The sequence below is a fragment of the Phacochoerus africanus genome, chromosome 14 (genome assembly GCF_016906955.1).
Source record: "Phacochoerus africanus isolate WHEZ1 chromosome 14, ROS_Pafr_v1, whole genome shotgun sequence".
Lineage (NCBI taxonomy): Eukaryota > Metazoa > Chordata > Mammalia > Artiodactyla > Suidae > Phacochoerus > Phacochoerus africanus.
This window is the reverse complement of record NC_062557.1, coordinates 27,656,977-27,682,172: the sequence shown is the minus strand read 5'-3', so window position 1 is coordinate 27,682,172 and position 25,196 is coordinate 27,656,977. Positions and strand designations below refer to the sequence as shown.

The 25,196-nt window shown below is 40.4% G+C and overlaps 1 protein-coding gene across 1 annotated transcript in view; it reads right to left on the bottom strand.

The window, feature by feature from the left end:
* Positions 1-1,912: 1,912 nt before the first annotated feature.
* The window catches only part of UTP18 (UTP18 small subunit processome component), a 37,737-nt gene continuing 14,453 nt past the window's right edge, over positions 1,913-25,196 (bottom strand). The window contains exons 8-14 of the mRNA XM_047759181.1: positions 22,013-22,113; positions 21,510-21,600; positions 18,058-18,181; positions 10,259-10,433; positions 4,636-4,778; positions 3,790-3,828; positions 1,913-2,210 (exon numbers count right to left, since the gene is read on the bottom strand). Coding sequence (XP_047615137.1) covers positions 3,804-3,828; positions 4,636-4,778; positions 10,259-10,433; positions 18,058-18,181; positions 21,510-21,600; positions 22,013-22,113 — 659 coding nt within the window. The 3' untranslated portion in view covers positions 1,913-2,210; positions 3,790-3,803. The remainder of the gene's footprint in view (positions 2,211-3,789; positions 3,829-4,635; positions 4,779-10,258; positions 10,434-18,057; positions 18,182-21,509; positions 21,601-22,012; positions 22,114-25,196) is intronic.

The following is a 25,196-nucleotide window of genomic DNA, read 5'->3' as shown; positions in this document are numbered from 1 at the left end:
GTTAGCTTGGCACTGGTTACAAAGAGGTGAAGTGAAAACCTGACTCAAATCTTCTATTCCCAAAAGGGAAGGAAACAACAACAACAACAAAAACCATAAAAGACAAGACAGGAGTCCCTTGTGGTGCAGTGGGTTGAGTATCTGACTCATTGCAGTGGCCTGGGTCACTGCTGTGGCGTGGGTTTGATCCCTTGCCCAGGAACTAAAAAAGACCCAGGCTTGGTAGCACCTGCCTGTAGAACAAATAGCACATACATCTATCCTGGAAACTAGAACTGGGAATTCTTTATTCTGCCCCTACTAGGGTATAATCTAGAGATGTTAACAAAGTAGAGTTAAAATTCAAACTCTGCTGCTCTAATTTTCTCTAAAATGTTAAGTTCCTATAAACCTTTCACACTCTGAAAACCACATGCAAAATAAGCACATATAAGGCCAGGTGTCCATTCCTTTTTGGGGGGCTGGGAGGTGGTTTAGCCACACCCACAGCATATGAAGTTCCTGGGCTAGGGATCAAATCTGCACCACAGCAGCAACCCAGCTGCTGCAGTGAAAACACTGGATCCTTAGCCAGCTGCACCACAAAGAGAACTCCTGCAGTATCCATTCCTGAAATAATGATTTAGTTGAAGCTAAAGACGTGATGATGATAAAAAGGCTACAAGAGCCTTCCCTTCAATTACATAATACAATGCTGCCCTCTAGCAACTCAAGAGAGAAACAATACTAATAAGCCAACTGGATTCGGGACTCCGAAATTGTTAGCATTAGTTATTATTTACTATGGAAGATGCTGCTGAAAAAGGAGGGCACATAGGAAGGGGTCTCCAAAGTTGTACAGCAATTGCCCATCCTAACAGAAAATGTTCTTTTAGAAAGATCCTGGGATACGTTAATGATCCAGTGTGCTGCTCGAGGTTATCATCCACAGATCTGGAAGGGCCTCAAACACTGAAGATGCCCTGCACTGACCTGTTTGTACAGGTAAGTGGGATCTCTTACCTCTCTGGGCAGAGCCAGAACCATCTTTGTCACTGGAGAAACTTCCCTTCCTAACCTGGTGTTTCTCTTCTTCCAAGTTTTAACGAGGTGGGGTGGAATACACAATGTCAGTTTTTCCTAAGAAATGTAAGATTATACTATGATTAAAGAATTACAGAGAGTTCCTGTCATGGCTCAGTGGTTAACAAACCCAACTAGCATCCATGAGGACACGGGTTGGATCCTTGGCTTCACTCAACGGGTTAAGGATGCAATGTTGCTGTGAGCTGTAATGTAGGTCGCAGACGAGGCTCAGCTCCCGTGTTGCTGTGGCTGTGGTGCAGGCCGCCAGCTATAGCTCTGATGAGACCACCAGCCTGGAAATCTCCATATGCCGTGGGTGCAGCCCTAAAAAGACAAAAAAAAGGAAAAAAAAAAAGAATTACATAACCAACCGTCAAACTTGGAACCTAAACTAAATGGTACTTTTAGGTTGGCACAGTGAACATTTCCAGGAAGGGGAGTGGCTAATAACTAGTAGGACAAGCATACCAGGTTTTCAAATGCCTCCTACCCCACAAAGTAACAATGGCAAACATTCAAAGTACTGAGCCCAGAAAAATCTTTTTGTTTCCAAACGACCTTTCTAGGAAGACCTGCAAGTTCAAAATTCATTCCATTAGATCTCATCACTCTCACAAATGTTGACTGACCTCCACGGCTCATCAGAACCTCTATTAGAAGATACCCCAGTAACAGAGAGATCTATGCTGGAAAAGAGGGACCTGGTAATGAGGGTTAACCGTGTAACACGAGAATATGATTTCTGGCTCCAGACAAGTGCTTCCAATCTCTCATGTTGAGTCTTAAAAGAAATGCACCCAATTCAGTATGCGTGTGTAGATGGAAAGAGAAGAACCATATACACTTGTTTTCAAACAGAAGTTATGGGTTTATTAAAACATTTGTTGGAGTTCCCTCACTGCTCAGTGGGTTAAGGATCCAATGCTGTCACTGCTGTGGCTCTAGTTAGAGCTGTGACACGGGTTTGATCCTTGGCTTGGGAATTTCTGCATGCTGCTGACGTGGTCAAAAAATTTTTTTTAAAAATCCTATTAACCTAAATAAGCACAGTTGGCACAATACATCATTGTCCATATATTATCATACATTCAGGAAAGTTTCTGAGAAAATTCATCAGGACAGGCTTCCTTTGGGCTCAAATGGATCTGAGGAAAGAACACAAGAAGTAACATAATTTATAGCTGCCGGTCATCAATAAACAACATGCCATTGTCATGTCATTTGGGGAAGTCAGGATAGCTGGACTGCTTTCCCTTCCTGGCTAATGATTTGTCCAAAATTCCACTACCTTCAAAAATCCTTTTCCCTAAATCTGAGAGAGAATGGATATGTGTATACGTATGACTAGGTCACTTTGTTGTACAGCAGAATATATCACTACCTTGTAAATTTACTATACCTTAATAAAACTTTAAAAATAAAAAACTTAAATTTAAAAAATTCTTCTCCCTAGAGTTCCCACTGTGGCTCAGGAGGCTAAGGACCCGAGACTGTCTCTCTGAGGATGTGTGTTTGATCCCTGGCCTCACTCAGTAAGATTAAGGATTCAATGTTGCTGCAAGCTGCAAGTTGTGGCTTGGATCCAGTGTTGCTATGGTTAGGGGGTAGGCCTGCAGCTGCAGCTCCGAGTTGACCCTGGACCAAGAACTTCCACATGCCACAGATGCGGCTGTAAAAAAAAAAAAAAAAAAAAAAACTATTTTCCCTAATTAAATCTTTATGCACTCCCAGAGTCTCGTCTTTAACAATTATGAATCTCAGAGAAGACCAAATTAGTCACTTGTGATGAACAGGCCAACTGCAAAGCTCAACCTCAGAACCACTACCATATCTAGGGTGAAAAAAATCAAGCCATGGGAAGAGATGCATGTCCTACTGTTTTTAAATATCAAGCAGCCATTTGCTGAAGGCAGTCAAAAAAGTAGGTACTTCAAGCTATAAGATAAATGAGTACTAACAATGCAATGTACCTCATGATAAATGTAACACTGTCATATGTTATACAGGAAAGTTGTTGAGAGCAAATCCTAAGACTTATCACAAGTAAAAAAATTTTTTTCTATTTCTTTATTATTGTATCTACATGATATGATGGATGATCACTAAACCTACCGTGATAATCATTTCATGACATACGTTAGTTAAATCATCCCGCCGTATTTCTTAAACCTATACAGTGCTGTATGCCAATTATATCTCAATAAAACTGGAATATATATATATATATATGCATATAACCAATATATACATTATATATGGCAGCAAAAACCAATAACCAGCCATTAACTACCTCTGTGACAAGCCACTATTAGGTAGCACAAGGCCAGCCACTTACAATCTCTAAAGAAACATACAAAATAAAAGGGTTTGAGCTCATGGAAGCTGTAATTATAACTGAAGATACTTATCTCTCTGTTAGCTAATCTCCTTTGTGGATTAAATATTCAGTAATTACAATTCTGATGACCATTATGGACACAATATTAGAGATCTGACCTCAGAAGAACAGAGCCAGATTTCTGTGATTTGAAATAAGAAATTTCCAAGGAAGGATCAAGTGCATCTAGGCTCTTCTGATCTACAACCATCCCATTCCCCTAACTGAACATACAGCAACCCAGAGGCACAGAAACAAGATCAATTAAAATGGTCCCTCTGCCAATTAAAAGCAACAGGTGTAACCTTAAAATTTGTAGAATCAATTAAAAAAAAAGATTTTCTTACTTCAAATAATCTCTTTAAAAGTCTGAGTAATGATGCAACCTGAAAAAGAAAGCACAAATCATCAAAACAACAGTTGGGATACCCAGCATTACTGTCAGATCACAGAATAGAATTCAGGAAGACCGTAAGTGCAGAAATGTAATCACAACCATTCTCGCTAGGCAGCTGACATTCTGAAGGATCCTAATGCCAATGCATCAGATTTTAGCTAAAAGTTAAATCAAGACCTATGAAATACCTCCTCAGCCATACCCAACAGAAAGGTTGTCAGTCCAACCCACATGCCAGAAACAGTCTCACTTAGAGACCAATGCTCTGGTGAAAACACTAATGGCTCTGGGGCTTAGAGAAAAGAAAAAAAATCAGTTATTATAACAAACCAACGTGTTGCAAGAGCAGCAAGAATCTACATCCTTTTATGAAAATCCAAACTGAAAGATCACTCTAAAAATGACCTTTAAGGAAATGAAAATAATGGAATTATCAATTTTCCCAGTTCCACCCATTTCCTCTCAAAGTAAGTAAAAAACTATAAAACATATTGTTTGCTATGTTCTATTTTCATAACTATCCCCTCAAAACCAATTTACATTCTCTCTCTTCTTCACCCCAGCTTTTAGCTTCTTTGAAAGCAGGCCTTCAAACATAAAACAGGGTCCTACGTAACATTTGCTGCCAACACATGGAGGCAAGGAAAGGGCAATTTATCAATTAATAATTTATAATTACAATTACAGACAATAAATTATACATAACGGTAGAACCTGGAATGTAACAACCGTTATCTTTACATTTTCAGAGGCTGTTGAGAAACGTTTCTGACTTTTAAACATAAATAATACCTACCTATACATCAGGGCCTTGCCTTTTTCATTCCCCAAGGCAAAGTACCCACTTCTGGGAGAAAAATCCATGGTATGAACAAGAGAAATATTCTTCTTTTTAGCAACTGGGAAGTTTGAAAACACTGTACAGGAAGGAAGGTGGACCTGTAGGAAATAATAAAGAGTTTTAAATTGCAACGACTGGGAACTTATTCTTAAATTTTAGTCTTCAATCTATCTTTTTGCTGGGGGAAAAAAGTTCATTTTGACTGTAGCACACGTGAAAGTTCAGTTCTCTCAAAGCAGGAGAGTGCTCCAAAATTAAAATTTGATTCTCAACGTGCTATTAACTGAGAAAGAAGGAAAGAGAAGAAAGTGTTTTCCCTTTTTTATTCCTTTTCGGGGCCACACCTGCGGCATATGGAAGTTCCCAGGCCAGAGGTCAAACTGGAGCTGCAGCTGCTGGCCTACACCACTGCCTGAGCAACGCCAGATCCGAGCCGCGTCTGTGACCTACACCACAGCTCACAGCAATGCGGAATCCTTAACCCCCTGAATGGGACCACGGATCAAGCCTGCATCCTCATGGGTACTAGTCAGGTTCGTTACTGCTGAGCCACAACGGGAACTCCCAGAAAGTGTTTTCTTGAAGCTTTTAATGCAGCATCTAGCATGGTGCCTGGGAAAGTCAAACAAATAAATGAATAAGGTGAAAAGTCAAGAGGAGTACCCATTAACGCTCTAACCTCATAACCACAGTAAAGAACACTAAAATTTGACCACAAGGAACAGATACTTTGAACATTATAAAGAGTCTGAAGCCAGAATTCCTGTCATGGCTCAGCGGAAACTAATCTGACTAATATCCATGAGGACACAAGTTCGATCTCTGGCCTCCCTCAGTGGGTTAAGGTTCCAGTGTTGCCAGGAGCTATGGTATAGACTGCAGACACAGCTCAGATCTGGCATTGCTGTGGCTGTGGTGTAGGCTGGCAGCTACAGCTCCCATTTGACCCCTAGCCTGGGAACCTCCATATGCTGCAGGTGAGGCCCTGAAAAGAAAAAAAAAAAAAAAAAAAGAGTCTGAAGCAGAGACAAAGGCACACCAAATCTTCCAATATTATGTAACTGCTTTTTTTTCCGCTTTTAGTTCTCAATTGTGTGGTATATTCTTTGCCTTTCACAGTCTCTCCTTGAGGAGGACTAAATGAGGAAAACCTGGTTCATCAAGTGAAACTGTGTTCCGAGAGCCAAAAGCTCACTTCGAGGCCAAGTCATTTTTTCCAGAAAAGTCCACTTCCAGGGAAAACAGGCCCAAATAGGCAAGCCGAGGCCTCATCCAATTTGTGGATAAATAAAACCTAAGCATGGAAGCAGTTACTTTAGCAGACTAGGATTTTAACAACTCGCACCTTCCCACATTCTCTAAGCTCTGCCAAGAAAAACAGCACCTTCACACTCAAAGACATAAAGAATTATCATTCAGCTGTTTATCTTCGTAGTCTATCATTCTTCACACTTTTCGATGAGACTTTAAACCACCCCATCAAGGTGCTTTTCATAGTACTTACCATGTAAAACACACTGTTAGAGATACTTCTGTCCACTGAACAGGTTTCAGCCGTTACTTGGCCCTGATCCCCCTGACATAATATACCTATTGATCATTTTTGTCAAGAAGTCAAGTTGACAGTGAAATCTCCAACCCATTTTCAATTCTTCTCAACTTCTCCAGGAAGCAGGTTCTGCCTGCATAGCATGGTATCAATGCAAAGGCATTGGTGCTACTGAGAAGTGGTCTTGACCCATTAATGCCAAAAAGTTGACAAAAACTGGGGCACAAGACACAAAGCAATTTTTTAAAGCCCATGATTACCAGCAGGTTGCTGTGTATTTATTCTACCTAAATAAACAGAACAATTCTATTACCAAAATTACCGGAAATAATGTGGTAAAAATAAACACAAGGTGTATGATGTAAACAGTGTCCCTTCAGATATGGTGCCCTTGTGCAACAAATAACAACACAACCACATGCAGAGGCCATGGTTTCATACAAGCTGGTGTGTTCTTTCTGATGGAGAATACAGACCAAATTACCATTTTTTTTTTTTTAATTTATCTTCCACTGACTTGGGTATCAGGGGCGAAGAAACATGTTTACAAGCCCTCATAAAAGACTCAACTGCATCTACCCGCAAATTTCCCTGGTGTAATCTCCCTGCTTTCATACACCTTCCCTCAGACCAATGACCCCCACCTGGTTAGAACTCAGCTGTGCTCTAACCTCTCTTTAGAAACCCTGTATTAAAAGCTATAATTGAACAAAGAAGAAAAAGCCCGGTAAGAACTCAGCTTCTTTAATTCAAAAAGTTTCCTTTATCGCCCACATAATTTTTGTCATTACATTTTAGGGTCCAGATATCAAAAATCAACAAATAAAAGCACTCTCGTCCTTAATTTAATGGATAAGAAGTTCCAGTTCGTCTGCAACGTCCAAGATTGCAGATGTGATAACAATTTAACTTCTGGGCCTTTTACTGGTGCAATGCCTTAGATTTATCTTCCCTACTTTGTGCCCAGATAACAGAACTCTTTGGATCATTATAAGAGACGGCATTTAATGATACTAAAACTGTTTCACTGAGCCATTCTGAAGCTGCTATGCCTGGTTTCTTTCCATTAGACATTATGGTTGACTACCATTTAAAAAACAGGAGTTGGCTGTTACTAATGAATTCCTTGTGTGATTTTGCCACAATAAAAACCATAAATGCTGCCATGATTACTGAAGCAAACTAGGCAGAACTAACTACTAGGCATCTTGCAGAATTTATTACATTAACAGAGATAGATCCCATGGTTTTCTGAAACAATTTACTACCACTAAAATGATAAAAGGTTAGTATGAATTAGTCCACCACTCCCCTCACAGGAGTAGGGATTTTAAAGCTGGCTTGAATTAGAACCTTCTCATTTATCAAACGATTCATTCAATAAGGAACCACTAAAATGCAATGCTCTATTTTCCAAACTCTTTTTGCAGCACAATCCTTTCTTCCCTCAAAAAAAAATCTTACGCAGAATACCAATATGTACCACAGATAACCATGAAGCTGCTCCATGTGATACAGGGAGGAGCTTAGCCTCCTACTTGACCTATTTGCCACCTAAGAGGCCCTGAATATGTCCTAGGGCTCTGAGGAATTTAGCAAGAAAACCATTAAAATGCTAGAAAGAATATGGAATCTAGTATCACCACCCTTTACTAGCTGTTGACTATGGGTGGGCTAATCATCTGAGGACTGCTAATTGGCTCAAATTTCTTTGGTAAAATTCTTGATAAATCTTTGTAAACTATACACTATTAAACAAAGCTGATGAAACGCATGGCTAATTTGCTGAATGAGCAAGAGAAAAATAAGAATCTCTGTAACGTGCTTACAATCTGGTAGTCACATAACCATAGCACAATGCAATGCTGCTATTCAAAGTTCTATGCCATCTGTATGCCTGACTTAGAGCAAGTTGAATGAATGAAGAAATTGGTTCTGCCTGAAAGGTAAGAAACTTCAGTGATGGAGTGACACAAGCTGAGCTCTGAGGTTGGGCAGAAAAGAGTCAACACAGGCCTGAGGCTGACATCCTTAGAAAGGCCCACTTGCAAGAGTGGCCCTTAGATGGCATCTGAGAACTTGACTGGTACACAGCTCCCTACAGTGATGGGAAACTTAACCTAAATGATAAGGACCACTCACTGTGCCTAAGTGATTTGTCGAATGTGGCTTATGCTGAACACTTGTCTTTACTTTGGGTACCTCCCAGGCAGAGGATACTTACATGATCGACCCTTAATAAGAACTCTGGGCACTGAGTCTCAAATGAGCTTCTCTGGGAGAAAAACACTTAACACATGCGGTCACAACTCGCTGGAGAAATTAGACGTGTCCTATGTGATCACGCCAGGAGAGGACTCTTAGAAAGCTGTGCCCGGTTTCCTCCAGGCTTCGCCCCATGGGCCTTTTCCTTTTGCTGATTTTTTTTTTTTTTTTTTGGTATAATTCACCAAGGAGTTCCCGTCGTGGCTCAGTGGTTAATGAATCTAACTAGCACCCATGAGGACAGAGGTTCAATCCCTGGCCTCGCTCAGTGGATTAAGGATCTGGCATTGGCATGAGCTATGGTGTAGGTTGCAGACATGGCTCGAATTTGGCGTTGCTGTGGCTGGGGTGTAGGCTGGCGGCTACAGCTCTGACTTGACCCCTAGCCTGGGATCCTCCATGTGGCGCAGGTGTGGCCCTAAAAAGACCAAAAAAAAAAAAAAAAAAGAATAATTCACCAAATCTGGGGGAGGTCCTGGGGACCCCTGGCACAGAGCTATCTTCACAAATACTATCCAGCTATTTAAATTTAAATCTTTTTATACATTTTCAAGCTCAATTTATTTTCAAAATTTAAGAATTGTCTCCATATGACAACAGGCTTTAAAGAGGTAGATGAAGAAAGAAAACTACAGAGGAATGAAGTCTTTAAATATATTCCTTCATATATAAGCTGAAAGAAACATCTGAAAATGAAGACCACCACTTAAGAAATGCTAGGAATGGGAGTTTCCTGGTGGCTCAGCAGATAAAAGATCCAGTGCTGAAACTGCCATGGCAGGGGTTCGATCCCTGGCCCAGAAACTTCCACATGCCACAGGCATGGCCAAAGAAAGAAATGCTAGGAATGGACAGCACAGCTTTCCCAAAAGAACTTAATACAAATTTAGTGGCTACTGTGCATCCTTTCTACAATCACACCCCAAAGCTACAATACTAGCAATTTCTACATCAAAAGAGGCTACTCTTTTTAAAATAATCCAACACTTTCCTATTATCTTTCCATGTTTTCAACTTAAATTTTAAAATGATCAATGCTACCATATGATCCAGCGATCTCACTCGTAGGCATAAATCTGGACAAAACTTTCATTCAAAAAGTTACATGCACCCCTATGTTCACTGCTGCACTATTCACAACAGCCAAGACATGGAAACAACCTAAATATTCAATGACAGATTAAGAAGATGTAGTACATATACACAATGGAATACTACTTAGCTATAAAAAAGAACAAAATAATGCCATCTGCAGCAACATGGATGAAACTAGAGACTCTCATATGAAGTGAAGTCAGAAAGAGAAAGACAAATACCATATGATATCACATATTTGGAATGTAACATATGGCACAAATGAACCTATCTACAGAAAAGAAACAAACTCATGGACTTGAGAACAGACTTGTGGTTGCCAAGGGGGAGGAGCAGGGAGTGGGATGGACCAGGAGTTTGTGGTTAGTAGATTGCATTTGGAGTGAATAAGCAATGAGATCCTGCTGTATAGCACAGGGAACTATATCTAATCACTTGCAATGGAAAATGATGGAGAATAATATGAAAAGAAGAATGTGTATGTGTGTGTGTGTGTGTGTGTGTGTGTGTGTGTGTGTGTGTGTATATATATATGTATAACTGGGTCACTTTGCTGTACAGCAGAAATCAACACAACACTAAATCAACTATAAAATTTTTAAATAAAATTTAAAAAAAAATTTTAAATAAAATGATCAATGCTAAAAGGAAAGGGTAAGGAAATATTACCAATCTGACTGCTTCTTTCATTTTTTCTGAAGCAATGGCCAAGATTTCTGTAGTAGGATTGAAAGTCAGAGAAGTAACACCTGTTACTAAGTTCATTATAGCTTTAATCGGCTTTGGGTTTGTTTCTTGGAGACAAGACTCTTGATTGTATATGTTTACCACTCCACAATTAGAACTGCGAAGAGAAAAAAGAATATAACAGATTAAAAACAAGCAAAAGGGCTTTCACAACCTACGTGAATATAGATTTAAACCCACAAACTGATATTTACAGGAAGCATATGGTGTTACATGAGGCCCATGGCTGGAAAGCTCAACCAAAGGCAAAAGCTAGACACAGTCTATCAGTTCTACTGCAATCTTGCCAAATTCTTATTAACTCAGGCAGCTTTTCAATTACTAGTCTAGCTAGAAAATCCAAGAGAGTGCAGAATCTTCATTATTCAGTCCTTCAATAAATATTTACTGAATTTCTTTTTTTTTTTATCTTTTCTAAGGGCCTCACCCGAGACATATGGAGGTTCCCAGGCTAGGGCTCTAATCAGAGCTGTAGCCGCTGGCCTATGCCACAGCCACAGCAAGGTGGGATCCGAGCCGCATCTGCGACCTACACCACAGCTCATGGCAACGCCAGATCCCTAACCCACTGAGCGAGGCCAGGGATTGAACCCACAACCTCATGGTTCCTAGGTGGATTCATTAACCACTGAGCCACGACGGGAACTCCTGAATTTCTTCTCTATGCCTATTTAAGTGCCTGGGATACTAAAGAAACAAAAGGGACTAAGACTGCCACTCTCATAGCATTTATGGTCAACCTAATATTCCAACATGCAAATGGAAGCTGTCCTTCCCCTACTTAGATCACCTCCTTTCTTTTTATATTCCATTCTATTTATGAGAACTTCCAAATCAGTGGTGAACAAGAGCTGGGACAGCAGGCATCTTAGTTTTTGAACATCTACCGACAAGAGTTAATGAAGTGACCATCCACTCCAAGTTTTGAAATATTTACCAGCAATGAATTACACTCATGAAAAGTACATCTTAATGACTTTATCATTAACAGTATCATTGACAGACAAGAACTTTCAGTAAACATTTTTGACTTGAATATTCAGACCACCTAATGTTATGGGCATTATTTATAAGAAACATGAATAGGTCCTTGTAATTCACAGATACTTATATTTAATTAGCAAATGCAATATAAACCAGAAAGATGCAAGAAATTAAGCCTCAAACTCAGAAAGGCGGCACTCGTGCATTCTACTCTGCATTCTCCCATTCCTATCACTCAAATGTTATTTATTTTCTTAATATTTACTGCGCACAATGAACCAGGCACAATGCATAAAAGAGACAAATTCAGTTCACACACACGATTCCACAGCTTGAAATTATAGCTGACACACCAAAAAGTATGCTAGATGTAATGCTTTAAAGTCTTCAAACTACTCACAAATACATTTTCTCATGCACATTTCATATACATTAGGAACCCCTTAATTTAAGCCCTGCTAACTCTATGTAGTCCATGCTAATCACTCAGGAGAAATAATATATACCCTGGGTTTGTGTAATTTTGTTATGGACTGAACAATTGTGTCCCACTAAAATTCTTATGTTGAAATCTTAATCCAAAATATAACGATATTAGGAGGTGGGCTTTTGGGAAATGATCAGGTCATGAGAATAGAGCTCTCGCAAATGGGATTAAGGCCTTTATAAAAATGACCCCAGAAGCTCTCTCACTCTCTTTTCACCCTGTGAGGACACAGCAAGAAGTCAGCCTTCTGTAACCTGGGACAAAAGCCCTTACCATGACCCAAGCATGCGGGCAATATGATCTCAGATTTCCAGTCTCCAGAAATATGAGAAACAAATTTTCTGTTGACTATAAGCCACCCAGTCTCTACGGTACTTTGTTACGACAACCCAAAATGACACAAAATTTATCTTTATTTATATTTTTGACTTGGATCAAAATACCTATTATTACTTATACCAAATCTCTTTTCTACTGAAAAAGAATTTATACCTAAATCCATCTTAATTAAAGACAAGAAGCTATAATCCATATAGCTCTCTTCTAAATACCAATTTTAGATCAAATCTTACCGTTATGAACATCAGGGTATCCTTAAATTAAACCCTTAATTAATTCTTACTTGACTATTGCTTAAATGTGTGGAACAAAAATGGCACAATAATTTTGATAAACAGACTATTATAGTGGCATTTGTGTTAAAATATAACTGATTCTAACATGCTGAGAGTGTTTAGTCGATATTTATTGAATGTTATCTGTACATACTGCAGTACACAAACTGTCTCAGGAATACAGAGTATCAGAAGAAATTTATCCCAGAAAAACCATGCCTGCAAGAAATACCCAGAAATACAAGAGAACATAAGCTAAGTTCTGTATGGGATCCAGAACCTCAAGAAGGGAAAAAGTAATATGAGTTGAAGTTGCTCCAGTGAAGCTTTGTAGAAGAGGTGAGACTTAAGGTGGGAAAGTGAGAAATCAGGCTTAAAAAAAAAAAAAAAAAAAAACCACACAAAAAGTATCATTAGGTGGAAGAACAAAGGGAGAAAGGAGCTCATCCCTGAACTTCAAACTAAAAAAACAGATGTGACTATCATCCTCCCAACCCTAACCACAGCTGATTAGACTAGAAACAGTTCTTGAATCAAGAGGTCAATTCAGAGTTCCCGTCGTGGCTCAGTGGTTAACGAATCCGACTAGGAACCATGAGGTTGCGGGTTCAATCCCTGGCCTTGCCCAGTGGATTAAGGGTTCGATGTTGCTGTGGCACTGGCGTAGACTGGCGGCTACAGCTCCAATGAGACCCCTAGCCTGGGAACCTCCATGTGCCGCAGGTGCAGCCCTAGAAAAAGACAAAAAAAAAAAAAGAGGAGAGCTCAATCCATTATCAGATCCCAACAGGAATGATGGCAATTAGCCAGATCAACCTACCTTATTAAGAGATAAAGGTCTCTCTCTTCTCATTTATTCCCATGGACCACCAATGATGTCCAAACGAGTGTCTTTAATTCCATACTGATTTCTAACCGCTTGTGGACACGGCTGTGAACCTATCTCTGACACTTCTCTCCTCCACCCTCACATGGACAACTCTTCTGGTTGATCAGGCCTGGAGCCTGAGAGCGTCACTGCTTTTCTCCCATCCCAATCTTCCCAGCAGTTATGACATATGTTACAAGCGTCATTTACCTATCTCCCTATTCTCACTTGCACCCGTATCACTTAATGCCTGGATTACTGCAATGATCTCAAGGCTCATCTCCCTGCATCTCTATTCTTCTAGAGGCTGTCATGAGAATTATCTACTTCAAATCCTGAAATTCAGATATCATCATGATTCTCTACTTAAAAATCCTTAACGGTTTCTTTTCCCACTTAATATCACGTCCACACTCTTCAACACAGCACAAAAGACTTCTCTACAAGTTATCCCCAACTGCTTACCTTGTAGCCAAGCCCCCCTTAAGAGTCATCCCATCCATACTCCTCTCAGAACACAAACCCGAATTCTCTCACCCTTTCCACTACCCCTGCAGTGGCAGTGCCTTTCTCTGAATCCCATCTGGCCCTGAAAATGCCCAGGTAAAGTGCCAATATATCCAAAAAACCTTTTCTAGATGTTCAATTATAACAACCCTCACCATTCCTAATATCCTTAAAATTAAAACTGTTACACTGGAGTTCCCACCATGGCTCAGCAGAAATGAATCAGATCATGAGGATGCAGGTTTGATCTCTGGCCTTGCTCAATGGGTTAAGGATCCAGTGGTGCTGTGAGACTCGCACAGACTCGGCTCGGATCCCGCATTGCTGTGACTGGTGTAGGCCAGCAGCTACAGCTCCGATTCAACCCCTAGCCTGGGAACCTCCATATGCCATGGGCGTGGCCCTAAAAAGACAAAAAAAAAAAAAGAATCCAACTGCAGCAGCTCTGGTTGCTGTGGAGGTACAGGTTCAATCCCCAGCCTGGCGCAGTGGGATCCAGCGTGGCAGCTTGGATTCAATCTCTGCCCATACACTGCAGGTGCAGCTATAAAACAAAACAACCTCTCTGCATCTCACCTGCAGTCTTTATGATATGGCTTGCCTTGTAAACAGAGATACATGGATGCATCGGTCCCCACTGGAAGATCATTAACTATAAGATGCATCGTTCTATCGTACAGGCCCCAGCTCAATGCTCAATAAATGGTTTCATGAATAAGGACAATGAAGCAAAAACATCACTAAATAAAATAGGTTTTTCTTGCATTATAAAGCACCCGTGTCCTGAAGAATCTCCAGAAGAAGCAAAATGAAACCCATTTTTTGTCCAATGAGAGCACTAAAATTAAAGGCCTATTAACTCCAGGCCCTAAATCAAAATGAATTTCATACTTTCCTACAGTCCTGAATTATTCCGTATTCTCTGCAACAATTTAGATGGAAACTAGTAAAAAGGCAAGTTTAATTTGTGTATTTATAAAAAGCTTAGTGAAGATGGAGGTCAACAAACATCTAATCACCTGACAGAATTTTGATTAGAAATATAAAAATAGGTATTTTTATGGCTTTGACCATTGGTTCCCCAAATGCAAAGACTCCAAAGTGGTGTATAGCTTGCACACACCTAATAAAGACAGAAACCCCAAGCTAGTGATATTCCGTGGCTGTAGCACAAGATTCTCCTAACCTCTTCACTGTAAGCAAAGACTATGAAGCAATGGAAAGAAAATAATGGGTATTCTCCAAGTCACCTTATGGGGCCACGTGAATTCAGTGAGCCACCTTCCAAGGTCTGTGTTCCAAGGGCTGCCACATGCAGAGGAATAAATATGCCAGGTCTTAACTATTTCCCATTCTCCAATATACAGTTCTTTATACATAGCCACCATTCAAATGTTTCTTTCTTCTACTGACTTCTAGACCAGATAAGAAGTCACAAACAAAACACACTACTGCATTTACAGAAGAAAGGTACAACTTAACTACAGATCCCACCCAGTGAAGTGAGAAGGGCAGTGCCACCGGGAAAAGTAAGACTGCAGAGTTCAAGACCCTACCTTATCAATGATTTCAGTTGTCTTACCCACCACTTCAGAGCACTCAGCCCCTCATCTATTATTAGGAAGGATTAGTCCAGAAGGATTTTCCCAGTACATTCCAATACTGATGTTGTATGAATTAATGTGACAACTTTTTCTTATTGCTTTTTAGGGCCACAGGTACCGCATATCAAAGTTCCCAGGCTAGGGGTTGAATCGCAGCTGCAGCTGCCAGCCTACGCCACAGCCACAACCACAGCCACACAGGATCCGAGCACAGTCTGTGACCTACACCACAGCTCACGGCAACCCTCTCAACAAAGCCACGGATTGAACCCCCATCCTCATGGATACTAGTCTGGTCTGTTACTGCTGAGCCACAACAGGAACTCTCAACTACTTTCTAAAAATATGTAGCAATCCTTAGATTAACCAAAGGCATAGAAAAGATACTATAAACTAAAAGACTTCTCTATTCACAATATTCTTATTTTCCCTCTCAGAGCAAACTTTTAAATCAAAAGCATCTACTTCATATCAGGACACTGAAAAGAGTTAACAGATACTAACAGATGAATTATGAGATTCAAAGGAGAAGTTAATTCCTAGCACCAAAGGCTAGGACAGAGGGGTTTCACTCAATACATGGACAGAGCAAAGAGAGGGAGGGAGGAAGAAGGGAAGGAGCAGCCAATCAACCAGCTTAAGTGAGTTCAGTTTCTCCTACCTCTCTCTGCCCTGATGCCACCACCAGTAACTCTTCCCCACCTGCCTGATAACATGAAGAAATTCCCCTAACAGGGGTTAAGGCCTTCTTTAGAGGTTTAACAATAAAAACTTAATAATGGTCCTTGACCAAGCACATCTGAGCTCAATTACACTGAAGGGCAATTAAACTCAAATGAGCTTTAACTACTAATATCAGATTCTTTCCTCTCTGGGCCCTTCAAAGAGGATTAATGAAAAGGCTTTAAAAAAAAAAAAAAGTGATACAAAAAAAGAGAGGCAAGCCCAGGAAAGGACTAAATTAACTTCACAAATTTGAGTGAAGGTTATTTCTGTGTAGTATTCTTGTACCACATAAAGACAAAAGGTCTGCTTAAAATTACTTATCAATAGTTTAAATACCAGTCTTCATTTTAAAGGAGCTTTAGTCTCAGAAGAGCTGCTAATCATGAGTTGCTGCCACAGAGCTCACTACTCTGGCAAAGGCCAGGCTCATGCTGTCTCCTGCCCACGGCAGAGCCACATGATGTTAGCCTGTACGCCAGGCACCACAGCCTGGATCTTCTTTCCTTGCTTCCCAGGCCCCAAGCTAACCAACTGCCAAATGGTGGTCGAACTATTTATAAGCAGTTTCCCCAGTTTTAACTTCTGAAAGATGGAGACACGAAGAAACAGTGGGGAGTGTGCTATGCTTTTGAAAAGGAAGATCCACAGGCTCTCCCACCAAGGGAGAGTGCGACTGAAATCTCTATGATCAATCGTGTTCAGTCCAAGAAAATCATAAAAGACAGACTTCTGGAAGTTCTAAAATCACGAGTGGCGAGTAGTGATTTGATAGGTAAAATCGCTCAGATTTACAGGTAAGTATCCAATACCTCCTCCTCCAACCCGGCATCTTTAGAACCAAGTAGGGAAATAAAGTCATCTTCTCCCAGTATAATAACCATTTTTCTCAGCAACATGTTCTAGATAATATTTTCAAAGCCTCTATAATACTAACAAAGAGGAGTTCCTGTTGGGGTTCAGCAGATGAAGGACCCGACTCAATCCCTGGCCTTGCTCAATGAGTTAAGGATCCAGTGTTGCTGTGAGCTGTGGCACAGGGTAGATACAGCGTTGCTGTGGCCTAGGCCAGCAACTGCAGCTCTAATCAACTACAGCCTTAAGAGGAAAGAAAAAAAAAAAAAAACTAACAAACAGTATTCCTAAGGGATATATTTTTGGTTTAAATTACTTACCTAGGCAAAGGAAAAAATGCTTTAAGTATTTTTAAGACCTCAAATCAAAGTTTAACTTATTCTACTGCATCGTCAATGATAAGAAGCTAAAACAGTAACAGGAACACTTGATGTAATCAAATGAGTACTTCAAACATAAGAACAAATGTAATAATGTCGGCGTTCTCTAGTGGTGCAGCGAGTTAAGGATCTGGCATTGTCATTGCAGCAGCTCAAGTTACTGCTGTGGCATAGGTTCGAACCCTGGCCCAGGAACTTCCACGTGCCACAAGAGTAGCAAAAAAAGAAAATGTGACAAGATAGTCCAGTATTTTCTTTGCTTAAGAGCAGAAAAACTGCCATTAATAACATTATTAAATACAAATATTAACAGATATTAAGATGATAAAATGTAAAATAAAAAACTTGGGTTTACAGATTTCATATTACCAAAGAGTTTATAAACAGACCTATTCAAGCATCATCTAGTATATTCAATTATTTAATGTTTTCTCATTAGCAAAAGGTGATTAAAGATTACCAGGACCGGGAGTTCCCGTTGTGGTACAGTGGAAACGAACCCGACTAGGAACCATGAGGTTTCGGGTTCAATCCCTGGCCTAGCTCAGTGGGTTAAGGATCCGCTGCTGCTGTGGCTGTGGTGTAGGCCAGCAGCTATAGCTCCAATTTGATCCCCCTAGCCTGGGAACTTCCATATGCTGCAGGTGTGGCCCTAAAAAGCAAAAAAAGAAAAGATTACTGGAACCTCTTTGTACTTACCCACAAGCCACATACTGTCCATTTCTAGATGTGGCAATGCTTAAGCCATATAAACTGCCTTCATCAACAAATCTGTTAAGACACTTCCTAGAGTTCACATCCCAAACATAAACTTCCCCATCCGCTAAAGGAGACAAAAAAAAAAAAAGGGCTTGTGGTTAATTTTGCTTTAAACTTTTAGAGTGAAAATCGCAATCTCTTGGCTTGAGTTGAGCTTTTAAGAACGTTTCCACATTTCACTCAGAAAAATTATTGGAGCGAAATTCAAAAAAAAAAAAAATACTACCACACAGGTCTTCCAACATCTATCAAGAGGTATTTGCACCTAATATGCAAGGCTAGGTGATTCAGACACCAAACTAAGAATGCAGCTGACGAGAGAAAAGGAAGAAGTGAAGAATGAACTGATCCAGATCAAAAGGAATTTATAATTAAGGAGGAATGCACAATTTATCCATTTACCACTCATTTAAATAAGAAATGCTAAATGTGAGTGATGAACACAAGTAGTTTATACAAATGAGAGAATGTATAAAAGAAAAGATATTAAATCTGAAGAGAACACAAATATTTTCATGATAGATACGGCTATCTAGGAGTTCTCTTGCGGCACAGTGGGTTAAGGATCCAACACGTCTCTGCAGGGGCTTAAGTCCCTACTGTGGTACAGGTTCCATCCCTGGCCTAGGAAATTTCATATGCTTCAGATGCAGCCAAAAAAAAAAAAGAAAGAAAGAAAGAAATAGCCATCTAATTGTCAAAATCAGTCCTTATTCTTTTGTCTCGTCCTCTACATTCAATATGGATGAGCACCCTCTTCCACATAGCCACTATCAAGTTTCAATAATGACCTTACACCCATCTCAAAGATGGTCCCTCAATCACCTACTTCACCTTTCTTTTTGGTGATAATGCTCGAAAGTTCATCCTTCCCTATACTATTATCCTTCTATTGAAAATTCAGTGAGGAGTTCCTGTCGTGGCACAGTGGTTAACAAATCCAATAGGAACCCTGAGGTTGTGGGTTCGATCCCTGGCCTCACTCAGTGGGTTAAGGATCTGGCGTTGCCGTGAGCTGTGGAGTGTAGGTTGCAGACATGGCTCAGATCCCGAGTTGCTGTGGCTGTGGTGTAGGCCAACAGCTACAGCTCCGATTAGACTCCTAGCCTGGGAACCTCCATATGCCAAGAGAGCGGCCCTAGAAAAGGCAAAAAGACAAAAAAAAAAAAAGAAAAGAAAAGAAAATTCAGTGAATCTCATCATTTCAACTATTTCATTAATAAAAATTCTTAGGCTGGTGCAAGGATTCAGATTAGGTAATAGTAAAATACGTATTTAGAAATAATTTAATATGGTCAAATTTTAAAAACTCTATGTCTGCAGAGTAATAAAGGAAGGTGTCTAAGGACATGTCTAGCTGGCAACAGACAAAAATGGGAAGGGAAGGGATCAAGGGCAGGAAAATCACCTAGAAAGTACATGGACTTGAATCATCATGAATTGATGACGACTTAAGATAAAAGAAGTAACAATTAATTACTCCAGGAGGAAACAAAAAGAAAAACCTGATTAAGTTGAAAAGATAAAAGGTAAATTCCTTCTTCAACCCTCCTTCTCTAAAAATATTCTTTAGGGGAGTTCCCGTCATGGCTCCACGGTAACGAATCCGACTAGTATCCATGAGGACATGGGTATGACTCCTGGCCTTGCTCCGTGGGTTAAGGATCAGGCGTTGCCATGAGCTGTGTCGTAGGTGACAAATGCAGCTTGCATCTGGCTTTGCTATGGCTGTGGCGTAGGCCAGCAGCTACAGCTCCAATTTGACCCCTAAGCTGGGAACTTCCATATGCCACAGGTGCAGCTCTAAAAAAGCTGAGAAGAAAAAAAAAATCCTTTAGGAGTTCCTATTGTGGCTCAGTGGGGTTAAGAACCCAACTAGTATCCATGAGGATGCAAGTTTGATCCCCGGCCTCGCTCAGTGGGTTAAGGATCTGGTGTCACCATGAGCTGTGATGTAGGTCGCAGATGCGGCTCGGATCTGGTGTTGCTGTGGCTCTGGTGTAGCTGCAGCTCTGATATGATCCCTAGCCTAGGAATTTCCATGTCATGGCCCTAAAAAGACAAAAGAAAAAGTTAACGCTAAATTTAGTAAAAAAGTTTTTAAAGCTTAAAAAAAATTAATACTATATTATCAGATGCTCCTAGCTGAAGTAAAATAAAAATTATGCTAAGGTCTGTATGTGGGCAATAAATCTGAAAAAGAATGGACATGTGTACATGCATCACCGAATCACTGTGCTGTACAATAGAAATTATCATAACATTGTAAATCAAATATACATCAATAAAACCTTTAAAAAATGGAAAAAAATATGCTAAAAAGGGCCACATAAATATAAGAGTACTACTCACTGGCAGAACTATTCTGATGCCTCCCGCTACCAAGCAGCATGAGCTTGTGAAGGCCCCCAAGATCCTTTGGGAAGGGAGTAAGAGTCAGAGGTGACATGGGATAGTGAAAAAGGCCAGCAGAAAAGCACAAGACTAGGGACCATCAGGAAAGACAAAGAGTTGGTCAACAGTACTACAAAAATGTCAGAATGAGATCAAACCTGTCTTCAGTCAATAATGAAGAAAATTCCGAACATTATCCAAGTAAAAAGGGGCTAAAAGAAAAAGGGTAATGACTCTAAGCATCTTTCAAAAAAAAAAAGTGAGAAAGTCTTAGAGTGAATCATCTTTTATTTATTTATTTTTTGCTTTTTAGAGCCACATTCATGGTACATGGGGGTTTCCAGGCTAGGGGTCAAATGAGAGCTACAATTGCCATCCTACGCCACAGTCGCAGAAATTCCGGATCCGAGCCACATCTGAGACTTTCACCACAGCTCACAGCAAAGCTGGATCCCCGACCCACTGAGCAAGGCCAGGGATCAAACCTGCACCCTCATGTATACTAGTTGGGTTCGTTTCCGCTGCACCACAATGGGAACTCCTGAATCATCTTTTTTTTTTTTTTTTGTCTTTTTGCCATTTTTGGGGCTGCTTCTGTGGCATATGGCAGGCTAGGGGTCAAATCGGAGCTGTAGCCACCGGCCTACACCAGAGCCACAGCAACACGGGGATCTAAGCCATGTCTGCAACCTACACCACAGCTCACGGCAACGCCGGATCCTTAACCCATGGAGCAAGGCCAGGGATCGAACCCGCAACCTCATGGTTCCTAGGTGGATTCATTAACCACTGAGCCACGACGGGAACTCTCTGAATCATCTTTTAAATGTGCATTTTCTTCTCATCTTTTCCTCAAACTGTGCATGTTAAGCGGTTAGCACTTCACCATTACCAGTTAGTAAATGAGAAGGCAAAGAACAATGAAAAATGAATTCTAAAAATAGAAATGATTTTCTTACTGTGATGATCTTATTCGGATCATCTTGTCGTTAACTTACCTGAAGAGGCATATACTTTCTTACTATCTGAAGTGAACGTGGATGCTGCAATCCTTCCATTAATTTTCATACTGCCTATCAGTTCCTTAGTCTGAAAGAATAAACATTACTTATCAAACTGTTAGGAGCTGCACAGAAGAATCTCAAAGTGTAGAATAAAAACAATCCAGTTCTCTATTTTGTAGCACGTACTCAACTTTGTTTTTCCCCATACTCCAAAAGTTCTCCCCGAAAGAGAATGGACATGTACATGTATAACAGAAACGCTTTGTTGTACAGCAGAAATTATCACCACACTGTAAATCAACTATACTTCAATACAACTTTAAAAAAATGAAAAGAAAAAAAAAAATTCTTCCCTAACTGCCCACAACTTCTCCCAAGTCCCACTACGTTTCTCTACTTCACATGCAGATTTAAGGACACCATGCGTTACGGTTCAAGACTATCCCTACACCAATGTCCTATCCTAGAAGAACAAGCAACAACTGATAACGGTTCACCTTCATTGACAGCAAATGAAAATATCCAGCAACACCATTTATAAGCAGGAAGGACCCATCCGGGGAGACTTCGAAGCGCCTCACTATCTTCTCCTTCAAGCCTAAGAAAGGAGATGAATCAGTAGGATTAATGGTTTGCAATAAAGCTATCTTTCACTGACAACTGAGAGTTTCTTACTTTTCAAGTGCCTCAAGTTAAATACAACTGGGCTCAAGGAGCTTCCATTGTGGCTCAGTGGAAACAAATCTGACTCGTATTCATGAGGATGCAGGTTCGATCCCTGGCCTTGCTTAGTGGGTTAAGGGATCTGGCATGGCTGTGGCTGTGGTACAGGTCAGCAGCTACAACTCCTAGCCTGGGAACCTCCAAATACCACAAGTGCAGCCCTAAAAAGACCAAAAAAAAAAAAGACCTGGACTCAGACTGTGACCCATGCATCAGTGAGTCTGACCCAAATATAAGGTCACTACAAAATGCTTAGCCAACTTCTGTAATTTGTCTTGGTTAACATTCACCAATTTACCCTCAGGCCAGAGATCCAGCTCTCCAAATATTAACTTAGTCACTACTTGTCCAAATGTAAACAGTAATACCTATAATTAACAAAAAGGATAAATGACACTTCTCTGTCTCGACATTCATCACCAGAAGAGAAATGCACTGCCATCAGAGACAGCTAAAACACAGTAACCCGGAGAAACAAGTTACTAGCCACCTACTAAATATCTCATGATCAACAGAAGTCTAATTCTTAACTTTGTTGATATAAAACAAAAACAAAACAAAACCATGTGTCAGTGTATTCAAGGATTGATTAGCTTCTCAAGGCAAGACTCATGTAACCAAATCACAAGGTAAGTATAGAGAACAGAGCATCAATTTACTTACTGATAAAGGGACATGTTCTTTTTCTATGCCTGAAAGGCTCATATTGACCTTTCAGCTCTGATTCAACCCCTAGCCTGGGAACTTCCATATGCCGCAGGTGCAGCCCTAAAAAGAAAAAAAGAGAAAGAAATTTAAATTGCTAAGTTAAAACTTAGAAAAACCCAGTGAAGAGTCCTTGTCCCCCCACAGGAAAGTGATGGGTAAAGGTCCCACAGACTATCTCTGTGCTAATAACAGTCTCTGTCTAGATGGTTCACAATACGACCAAACTGGGCCTCCAATCGTGTCCCTCCTCCACTCCCCCACCCCTCCTCGAGACTATATACCCTAGCTTCCTTGACTGGAATCAATCCAGAGAGGTATTTCCAAGTTCTAGGGTTACTTCTGCTAAGGATGACCAATCTTCTTCACCATGACTATTTCTACTAAGGGTAATGGTCATCCCAAATTTGGGTCAAATATTGTGTACTGACCACAACATACAGGAATAGCTCCAAACATAAGGAGATATCAGTACATGACAAAGCAGGGAAAGGAGAGTAGTTCTAGCAGCGTGAGGCTACATCCTGAAACCCCGCCAGACCTAACCCTCATGGCACAGCATCAGACTGCTTTCGTGAGAACGAAAGCGAGAACTCCAAGTGTTCACCTTGGAACCTACAGCTGGGCCCCACCATGGTTCTGGAAGACGGCAGAGCGCACCAGTGTTATAAGGGCAACAGAAAACAAAGGTCCCTCATACTGTGCAGGACTCGTGTGAACACAGACCCAATTATGATAGCAACAGATGCAAAATGCCAGAGGACTCATTACACTGCTCTCTGCCTGTACTCACAGACCTTACCATTTTGAGTAAGCCTAGAGTTATGGGGCAATTCAGGGGAGGGGGCTGTCTTAAAGAAGGAGATATCAGTCTTCCAACAAATAAGGACAAATAGTTGCTTTATCAATTAATTGGAAAAATAAGATAACCATATTTTCATCCAGAGTTTACAATATCACAGCATTTGCTTTTAACTTCACAAAAAAAGTGATAGTAAGTACTAATATCAACGATTGCTTTTTACAAAAGATAGGCCTCTCAAAAAGCCTGATAAAATTTATAATATGGTCTTGAGGAAGAAGATACAAAGCTCTAAAGATGTCAGATACACAGAGATTAGGGAAGGAGATTTCTAGGTCAACTGCTAAGCAACTGATAAGAAAAGGAATGTCTGATTTAATTAGAATGGAGCCGAATTCCACAGGATACAAAGTGGACTGACTGACCAGATCAATTATATGTCGTCCTTAACAACATCAGCAGTATCTAAAAGCTTGTTCGAGATGCAGAAATCAGGCCCCCCTCAGAATAGCAGAACCAGAATCTGCATATTAACAAGATGCCCTGGAGATTCAGATGTACATTAAGGTTTGAGAGACACATGTTTAAAGCACAAATAGATAAATTAAGAATCTGCTTGGAAAGGACGACTAAAAGCATCAGTAACGCAGGAAAGAGGAGACTAGAAACCCTGAAAATAAACACTGTAAAGGTTTCTAAAATTGGCCTTACTCCCTTTGAACCAACAGACAAAAGGCTGTACAGAGCAATGCTTGTCCTTTACAGCCTCACGTACAAGCAATTTATCAGGGAGACTGAAGGTGAGCTGCCAGCATCACCTCCCAAGTTTTACAATGTTAACCCAAATAACTTCATTAGCAGGAGTCTGGCTCCCAAAGGATTCATAAAGGCATCACCATATCTCGTGGTAACAGGAGTAGAAGAATGCAAGTGAAGAATACATAAGGCAGAGGAAAGATGAATTTTCATTTGATAAAAAAGATGTATGCTTTACATAGTTCATTCTTTAAAATACAAAACAACCTCCAAAAGCAGTAGTTTATTTCCTTTAAATGTAAAACAAAATTCTATTATAACAAATAGCAGAACTGAAGGGTACTCAAATTTCCTGAAGATCAGAAAGAAATAATTTATCCGGAGTTCCCGTTGTGGCTCAGTGGTTAACAAATCCAACTAAGAACCATGAGGTTGCGGGTTCGATCCCTGGCCTTGCTTAGTGGGTTAAGGACCTGGTGTTGCCGTGAGCTGTGGTGCGGGTCGCAGACACGGCTGGGATTCCACATTGCTGTGGCTGTGGTGTAGGCTGGCAGCTACAGCTCCGATGAGACCCCTAGCCTGGGAACCTCCATATGCCGCGGGAGTGGCCCCAGAAAAGGCAAACAGACAAAAGAATAAAAAATAAATTAAATAATAATTTATCCAAAGAAGTAGAACTCAGGTCTTCTAGCTCC